General features: G+C 38.1%; 1 protein-coding gene across 1 annotated transcript in view; it reads left to right on the top strand.

Moving 5' to 3' along the window:
• The first annotated feature begins 2,954 nt into the window (after positions 1-2,954).
• Positions 2,955-10,140, top strand: part of LOC106474683 — a 10,754-nt gene continuing 3,568 nt past the window's right edge. Inside the window, exon 1 of the mRNA XM_013935374.2 lies at positions 2,955-3,337. Coding sequence (XP_013790828.1) covers positions 3,248-3,337 — 90 coding nt within the window. The 5' untranslated portion in view covers positions 2,955-3,247. The remainder of the gene's footprint in view (positions 3,338-10,140) is intronic.

The raw sequence follows: 10,140 nt of genomic DNA, 5'->3' as shown, positions 1-10,140 counted from the left end.
ACTGTAGCCCAGCAGTGTGTTATCGTAACCATTTAAACTACTGTAGCACAGCAGTGTGTTATCGTAACCATTTAAACTACTGTAGCACAGCAGTGTGTTATCGTAACCATTTAAACTACTGTAGCCCATCGATGTGTTATCGTAACCATTTAAACTACTGTAGCACAGCAGCGTGTTATCGTAACCATTTAAACTACTGTAGCCCATCGATGTGTTATCGTAACCATTTAAACTACTGTAGCCCATCGATGTGTTATCGTAACCATTTAAACTACTGTAGCACAGCAGTGTGTTATCGTAACCATTTAAACTACTGTAGCACAGCAGTGTGTTATCGAAACCATTTAAACTATTGTAGCACAGCAGTGTGTTATCGAAACCCTATAAAACATATTGTATTCCAACGTAGTGTAGTTATGTCAAAGTGAAACCACATTTGTGATATATTTCAAGACACAGTATGTTAGAATGCTTTATAATTGCCTGGGTTAGGTTTAAAATCAGGCCGTCTCTTTCTCTGTGATTTAATTCTAATGTACGCTTAATAACTTATAAACTTACTTCAACAGATCTTGATCTCATGTTTTCTTGTGTTAATCCACATAATTGGCTAACTGATATATAAGTGCATGGTTGTATCTCTCCACCATGCCATTGGAAGATGGATGAAGGGCCGTTATCCTAGTCTTTTTTTTATTCTAAAGATCCGACACATTGCCATAAACAAGGCTGATTCAAAGTTCTATCCCCGATCTGAGTGTAGTTCCATAGGCATCAAACCTTGAAGTTTCCCTTGCTAGAATTTCTGCTTCCTGATTAGGAAAGGCATATGTTTCTATACATTTGGTGAAACAGTCCACCAGAACCATGATGTATTTATTCCTACTGTTATTCTGTGGCAGTGGACCAAGCACGTCAACAACAACTCTCTCAACTGGTGCTCCAACACCATACTGTTGTAGCTGCTCCTTTCCATCCGTAGCATAGTTCACACATTTCACACCAATTCTTTGCCGATCCCCCATACTGTTGCAGCTGCTCCTTTCCACCCGTAGCATAGTTCACACATTTCACACCAATTCTTTGCCGATTCCCATACTGTGGTAGCTGCTCTTTTCCATCCGTAGCATAGTTCACACATTTCACACCAATTTTTTGCCGATCCCCATACTGTTGTAGCTGCTTCTTTCCACCCGTAGCATAGTTCACACATTTCACACCAATTCTTTGCCGATTCCCATACTGTTTTAGCTGCTCCTTTCCATCCGTAGCATAGTTCACACATTTCACACCAATTCTTTGCCGATCCCCGCCATCGAACTCGATAGAGTGTGTGTGTTTTTTCTTATAGCCAAGCCACATCGAGCTATCTGCTGTGTCCACCGAGGGGGAACCGAACCCCTGATTTTAGTGCTGTAACTCCGGAGACTTAACGCTGTCCCACAGGGGGACCCGAATCCAATAAAAATGTTACGCTGCTACTTTAAACTAAGTCTATCACAATGCAAAATACGAACCTCTTACTAAAAAAAAAAAAAAAAAAAAATGTTAATTTTATTTTTTTTCTCAATAAAACATGCGGACTCACTAAATCTATAAGTGCACGCTCTTTAGTCTTAACGTTTGTGATGTAATTCTATCTATAATTGGGTTCGTCATGGCATGGTGCTCATCTCGCAATCTGTGGGTCGGAGGATCGAAACCCGCCCTCAAACATGCTAAAGGGGGGGGGCAGCTAATCAGCACCAGCCACCACCAACTCTTGGGCTACTATTTACTATTCAATGATGGGATTGACCCTAACATTATAACGCCTCCACAGCTGAAAGGCCGAGCATGTTTGATGACGGGTATTTTAAACAGTAAGAAATATTATTTTTTAAACCTTATAAAAGGATTTTCACTTTCTTAAAAAAACAAACTCAGACTAGGCTTTATATTTACTCATACTATTGTGTTACAGGACGTTATAAGAGAGACAGTCAATATCACTATTCGGTTTAAAGATCCAAATCACAGCTCTTATAGAGGCGGGTGTTATTGGATCGTTGCCTTCCTCCTGTGGTGTCTTATCTGGCCGATTAACCCGTCTGTTGCATAAGGTGCCATAAGTCGTTAGCATCGTATGCATACGCAAGTCGATCCTATAAAGTCTGATCAATCTTCTTATGGGAAGGATTTTATTTGTTATTGTATAAACACCTAGTATTTTGTTAAAATCTCCTTGCCAGTTTGTAAATAAATGATTAAAAAATGTTTGTGCATCATATTTTTTTTGAAAACCTCTTCTTAAGTCTTGCTTTTTTGTTGTTAAGCGCAAAGCTTCACAATGGGCTATCTGTGCTCTATCCATCGTGTGTATATAAACCTGAATTTTAGCGTTAGAAGCCCTCAGATTTATCGGAGGAGGGGGGAGCTATGTATGTGATAAATTATATATATTCTAGTTTAAATGTTTAAATATACTAAATGATAACCTCTGCGGAGTTACAACGCTAGAATCCGGGTCTCGATTCCCGTGATGGGCAGAGCACAGATAGCCCATTGTGTAGCTTTGTGCTTAATTACAAACAAACAAACAAAAAAAAACAAATCTCTTTTAAGCTCAATATAGGTATTTTGTGGTCTGCTTTTTCCCTAAGTATGGCTGATTTATGTACATTTCTTTCCATTTACTGGACATAGTTTCCGAAACTTAATAAAATAGCAGTTTGCTAGATCATGCTACACTGAACAGGCGTATCACTGCTAGCATAGTTTAGATGTTTGTAAACACGGATGTATACAGTCACACAGCTTGAGCTACCCACGTGCTCGTGTATCTACGAGTTCTTAAGAATGTGTAAGCTTCTACTGACGTCATTGACTGAATTCGTTAATGAGAAACCAATGAAGTTTCCTTAATAGCTAAACATTGGCGTAATCACAAACATTGCGGATTGGTATATCGTAGTCACCAACTACGCAATCTTTTTCTCAAGGCATGTTCAGTCTTAAATTCATTCCTCGGGTGTCTCCTGGAAACGGTTTCTATGGTGACAACAGCTCATGATTTATCGGTAATTTTAGTTCGCTTCGCGAAGGAACGGAAAATCTTTTGAGGTTTCTCAAAGCCAGTAGACGCTAGTTCACTGACCACGCTAACAACAGCTGTCGGTCGCTCGTACAATATAAATCCCGCGAAACGTGACTGCTTTGTCATCTTGGTCACAAGTCCCTCTGCTGGAAGGTTCGTCTTTTACTTTGTATGTTGGAGATCATGATGCGATTGGCCGTGACGCTATGCATTTTGGCCGTTGTGTACACCTTACCCTTATCAACGGCGTTGTATATCAAGGTGAGTTCCCGAGCTGTACCCGACGAGGCACGGTTTTATTTCTAATATTTCTCAACACCGGCTAGCGTTTTTTTCTTTTTTCTACGTGACTGTTTAAATCAAATTTAAATAATATTCATTTCACTTTACCCTCTAACAAAACAGACAGATTTTAAACAAATAGTCTGAAGGATTATAACGTTTAAAAAGGAAAAAAAGAAAAAGCGGGTTTCGATGCCCGTAATGGGCACAGCACAGATAGCCCGTTATTATGTAGCTTCGCGCTTAACAACAAACTTTTCACACTTGTACAGTTCAAGCTGTTTCACAACCTTAAACGGCAGAATTCGAGAAAAAGGATTACGAGTAGTCAGATCAAAGTATTGCATTACGAGTAGTCAGATCAAAGTATTGCATTACGAGTAATCAGATCAAAGTATTGCATTACGAGTAATCAGATCAAAGTATTGCAATACGAGTAATCAGATCGAACATTTGTATTTCGTTTATTTCGAAACAGGATCCGTAAAAACTCTTAAGATTTATCAACAATAAAAACATTACCCGTTTTTTTAATCAATCTTGAATCGAAGGGTATTGGATACAACAGCAGCAGACGATGATAGTCGGACAATCTCAGATCAATCTGATTGATCATCAGCAGACGATGATAGTCGGACAATCTCGAAGAAGAAAGAACAACGTGTTTATTTTATTATTATTATATTTTTCAATTTCCTGCTAACATGAAAGTTTTTTTTTCTTCTTACGACAATAAATTTAGCGAAAGTTTCACGAAACTTGAAAATTTCAAGGAAATAAAATCCATAAACTCGATGATGTATTTTGATATATTTCTCAGAACTCCGAGAATCCAACAAATCTGTTACGCATTTCGTTTCATTTCTCAGATCTCTGGAAGCTCAACAAATCGGTTATGAATTTCGATATATTTTTCAGAACTCCATGGAAAAACGCCTGGTTCTAGAAATTACCATACAAAATTCGGATTATTTTCTTTTTACATGAAATATTCAGTAATAATTTAAGTTCTATTCCAATGACCACCATTGTAGGACTTTTAACGTTTATATGGTGTATATAACTTCCTAGTTGTATCTGTGAATCAGGTTCTGTTCCTTCTGGATTGGCCTGATATGGCCAGGTGGTTAGGGCGCTCGACTCGCAATCTGCGGGTCGCGGGTTCGAGTCCCCTTCACACCAAACATGCTCGCCGTTTCAGCCGTGGGGGCGTTATAATGTGACGGTCAATCCCACTATTCGTTGGTAAAAGAGTAGCCCAAGAGTTGGCGGTGGGTGGTGATGACCATCCGTCTTCCCTCTAGTCTTCCACTGCTAAATTAGGGACGGCTAGCGCAGATAGCCCTCGTGTAGCTTTGCGCGAAAATTCAAAAAACAAACAAACAAAACAAACCTTCTGGAATTGTAAGTTGGTGAAACGTATCGACCAGCAATTGATGAAGAGTTGTGTGTGTTTGTGTTAAATAAACAAAACTCTCACTTCAAGATGAGTAAAGCAATTGGTTTATTTATTTTTTAGCTAAGTCGGGCTTGGCTTAGTGGTTATCATGTTGGGCTGCGGATGGAAGAGTCCGGAGTTCGAGATTTTTATGCTGTTAAATATGCTCTGCACTTCAAGGTGTGTGCGAATTATAAAAGGGACAGCCGGTCCCATTATTGGGCTCAAAAAGCCGATTCACTCCCTTGTAGCGGCGAGTGCTGTTGTTTGCTGCTTCCAGTCTTGTAAGGCGGCTATACTTAAGACCTAGGTAGGACCAATTAGAGAGGCGGCAGGAGAGCCATTTAGCTCAAAGGGGGTCCTAAATTTAGACACTTGTTGTTGTTGTTTTTTTCTTTCTGTTTTTGCATTTGTTAAGTTTCGCGATTTTTATGTGCCTTCAAATCAGACCAAAATGTGACACACACTCTCAGCTTAGAGCTGCACATTATATATACAGATTAAACATTCAAATTATGTTTTACTTTTTTTAGGGCTAATGATTCTCTTTTTTTTTTGTTCTTGTTTCATGTAACACCCATTTATATTTTTATTATGGTCCGGGGCCTAAAAAAAACCCACAACAACAAAAAAAACAGAAGTGGCCAGGGCCTTTCTGAACCTCTGAGAAGGCCTGATTCTAGGAGTCTTTGACATTGTAATTTAGATCATGTGTCTATAAAGTACCTCTCAGGTTGACCTTATTTCAGTTTTCTTCCAGGACTTTCTCTATTATGAACATAACTCGACTAATAGGATATCTAAGTATTGTTTGAAACTACCGTCTTTAGCGAATCATGATACGAGGTTTGATGTTCAGCGCATGCGTATGAAATCGGTCACGATTCGAGAAAACCTCCATTTCAGATTCAACTAGAAACCTTAACTATCGTATACTCTTCGATGTTACGTAAAAGACAGCGTCAAAATTAATTTCACCCAATTTAGCTTTCCACTGACTGACACACAGACTGCCTTAAGTAGTAATTCTGTAATATCGACTTTGGTAGGCTGGTGTTGGTTGTAGCTAATGTTTCATAACGAGTCATGTTTTGTTGTTAGCAGAAATTATGACGTACAAAGTCGTTGGATAGAAATTGTAATGTATTATATGTCAGTTTGTGATTTTTTTACCTGCCTCTCCACCAATCTGGGCTGAAATGGTCTAGTGATTAGCGTGCAGGGCTACGTATCGAAAGGTCTAAGGTTTGACCTGCGATATGCTGCAGACCACATTTCTCACTGTCATCTCTAAGAATGTTATAAGTGTAAAATTGAGCCCCACTACTTCGTTGTCACTGACTGGATTGTTATAAGTGTGACATTCAATCCCACTACTTCGTTGTCACTGACTAGAGTGTTATAAGGGTGACATCGAACCCCACTACTTCTTTGTCACTGAATGGAGTGTTATAAGTGTAACATTCAGCCATACTATTTCGTTGTCTAGCTGCCCCTACCTCTAACCAGCAGTTTTAAATTAAGAGATGGGGGTTTCTGACCTGGAGACGGCTATGTCCGAAAATCGGTTTCGAGCAGTATAAGTCTGCAGACACACAGCTGTGCCACTCGGGACGGGGGGGGGGGGGGCAATTAGGTCAGACCTTCCCTCCTACATCTACAGATGCATTTTTAAATAACAACTAGAAAACTATTTGAGTACCGCGAATAATTTAAATCTTAAGTCATCGTGTCTGTGTGTGGGAGGAATAAAATAATATGGAAAGTATGAAATCGAATTATACAGAATTATATATTACACCATCGATTTTTTGTAATGATTATTGGAGTAAGAAATAAAGGGAACAATATAAAGTTATTCTTTCTTAAATATATTTTTGTTAGTTTGTAATAACATTTTTCTTAAATAAAAGATCGCCAGTTATAAATTCAACCTTTCACATCACTTGACATTTTGTGTTTTCTAGTATTAAAACATATTTTATCCAGACGGATAAAAGGTATATTAATTTAAATGTATGTATAAATTATTATTTTATTTTATAAAAGTTGTTGTTGTTAAGCACAAAGTTACACAAAGGGCTATCTGTGCTCTGGTCACCACGGGTATCGAAACCCGGTTTCTAGTATTTTTATAAAAAGGAACATACGTTTGTTTGTTTTTATTGCAGTTGATGCAACAAATCTTAAATGTCGAATTTCAGCATTAACAAATATATATATATATGTATGCATTTCTTAATATTCTTCAAAAGCTCTTTACAATTGTTTCTGAGATATTGAAATTTGTCTCCAACTTCTAATACTGTAATAAATATTAGATATTAGGAGTTCATTTTGCACAGATATTTATATATATTTCAATAAGTGAATTAAGCAATTTCGGCAATATTGTATAACAGTGCAATGTCGCGCCATCTGGTGAACTACTTGAATATTAGAGTTTTCTGTGGTGTTCGTTTTTCTTGTACATGGCCGGTCATGGCCAGGTGGTTAGAGCGCTCGACTCGCAATCTGCGGGTCGTGGGTTCGAATCCCCATCCCACCAAACGTGCTCGCCCTTTCAGCCGTGGGGGCGTTATAATGTGACGGTCAATCTCACTATTCGTTGGTAAAAGAGTAGCCCAAGAGTTGGCGGTGGGTGGTGATGATTAGCTGCCTTCCCTCTAGTCTTACACTGCTAAATTAGGAACGGCTAGCAGAGATAGCCCTCGCGTAGCTTTGCGCAAAATTCAAAACAAACGAACAAACAATTTTCTTGTACATAATAAGTACGTACTAGTTCTCAGGAGTGCTTGTGTAATTGCACATATTTATGTTTTTATTTAGGTAAAATATGAAATATTTACAAGTCTGTTTTTTTCCTTAGTTAAACTTTTTAAGGCAACGCGTATGGTTCACGATGGCATAATGTCGTTATCATCACGTGACGACTGGCTTCGATTTCACACAAACAACACTTAACCCTAAATACAATTACTATTGGCTTTCTCGACTTATTTAGGTCTAAAATACGCATGCGCAGTTCGGTCAAACCTTGTGGTTATCACTTTGGAACACGCATTCAGACGTTTCTGTATATTCAGCAAAGTTTGCCTTTATCATAACTTTACATTTACTTTATTTTGCAATAATTTAGCTTCAGTTTATTTCATAGACTGTTATAAACAACTTTTAGCTACTTTTTTACTTTTCATTTTTGTTTGTTTCAACTCGTAAAACCTTGTCATACACTGAACGCTCATAACTGCTTCACACTCTGTACACTATTATAAGTACTATTACTATACTTTATTGGTTACTTTACGTGTAATTTTATATAAAAAAGTTACATCTGCATGAGTTTGTTTGTCTGACTTCATAATTTTTTTTCTCAAATAGACCAGGATTTATCGATATAATACATAATGCCTTAAAAAGGCGCAGCTTAAATGTCGTACGTGAAAATGATAGAATAAGGAAAATTCAAGCGAAGGGCATGAAAACTACCGCAAATGTTTTGCGGGTCGCGGCTAGTATAATAATATTTCGTTTAAAATGGGCGAATTAAATTGACAAATGAGAACAGAAACTGGCGACACCTTGGTGAGTATGTAGCAACATATCTTTTAAGTTATCCCATATTTATTATTGAACAATATAAAAAAAAAATCGGTATAATATTAGGGTTAAAATAGCTCCAACCGTAATAAACACCACAATATATAATATAATATATATTATATATATAATATATATATATATATATATAGATTATATATATATACATAGATTATGATCAGATAACATATCAGCCAACCAGATGCACAAAGAAAACCATTACCTGGTATATACATTCAGAATCTAGCTGACAGACTGATTTTGTTCAGTAATCGAGTCTCAATACGTGGTAGCAGCCACATGCAAAAACAAATATATATACTGTTTGTTGAATTTTGCGTAAAGCTGCTTGAAGGCTATCTGTGGTAACCGTCTCTAACTTGGAGAAGGCTATCTGTGGTAACCGTCTCTAACTTTGAAGTGGTAGATTAGAGGGAAGGCAGCTAGTCAACACCACCAACTGTTAGGCTACTTACCAAAGAATCTACTGCCACATTGTAACGACCCCACGTGTGAAAGGGTGAGCATGTTCGGCGACGGGTTTCGATCCTGGAACCAGCAGGTTGTGAGTCTAGCGTTCTAGCCACCAGGTGGTTTGTTAATAAACAAGCTCAATGCCAATGATATAAAACTGTGTGCATGGATTGGAACAGCCTGTTGAAAATATGGATCTGTTAGACCTTGCAACAACACTGCTGTTGTCCATGTCTCCTCTTCATCAACACGTAGCCTAAATCTTATACAAAACAACAACAAACAATCTGTATGTAATTATATGTCAGATGTAATAGAATAGCGTAGATATACGGGCACGCCGGGGGATCAGCGGTAGACTTGAGGTCCTGTACGCTAAAATTGGGGGGGTTCGGTTCCTGTGGTGGGCTCAATACAGATAGCCCATTGTGCAGCTTTGTGCTTAACATAAAATAAACGTATACGCGCTTTCGCTGTTTGAGAAACAAAGTTAGTTAGTTAATATATTTTATAAGTTAAGTAAGAACTCTCACTAAGCATCAGACTGTTTTAGATAGCAATGCCGCCCACCTGACCGTATTTATCGAGTTTTCTTTTAATAGAACTTCAAACTTTGTCTTTGTGGAAGTTACCTTTACAGAACAATCGCATTAAAAGACATTGAGAAACAGGCTTAAACTGTTAAAAGTTAACATATATTGCTCTGCATTATGTTAACGAGAGTAGCTCATAACGTAAATGAGGTTATAGGGTTGTTTGGACGTTTAATATATTCGTAGTTATTTGCGTTTTCCGTCCTTAATTTTCAACTAATAGACAAAACCCTCCGCCAAACTTGAGCTTCTCTAATCGAACAGTGGGAACTGACCGTTACTCTTACAACACACCCATGGACCCAAAGTAGGGAGCACGATTTTCCGGCGACGGGACTAGAATCGAAAGAGTCGTTGGATTCACAGTCCATTAGGCCACGCCTGGCTCGGAATGAGGGTATGACGAGTATTCTCAGACAATACTTTACCTTTAATCAGTTGATTGGTTGGTTGCTTTACCTTTAATCACTTGATTGGTTGGTTGCTTTACCTTTAATCAGTTGATTGGTTGGTTGCTTTACCTTTAATCAGTTTATTGGTTGATTGCTTTACCTTTAATCAGTTGGTTGTTTGGTTAGTTGTTTTGAATTTCGCGCAAAGCTACACAAGGACTATCTGCGCTAGCCGTTCCTAATTTAGCAGTGTAAGACTGTAAGGGAGGGCAGCTAGGCATCACC

The sequence above is a fragment of the Limulus polyphemus genome, unplaced genomic scaffold (assembly GCF_000517525.1).
Source record: "Limulus polyphemus unplaced genomic scaffold, Limulus_polyphemus-2.1.2 Scaffold7530, whole genome shotgun sequence".
NCBI lineage: Eukaryota > Metazoa > Arthropoda > Merostomata > Xiphosura > Limulidae > Limulus > Limulus polyphemus.
Note: the sequence above shows the minus strand (reverse complement) of the source record. Positions and strands in the feature narration are given on the sequence as shown.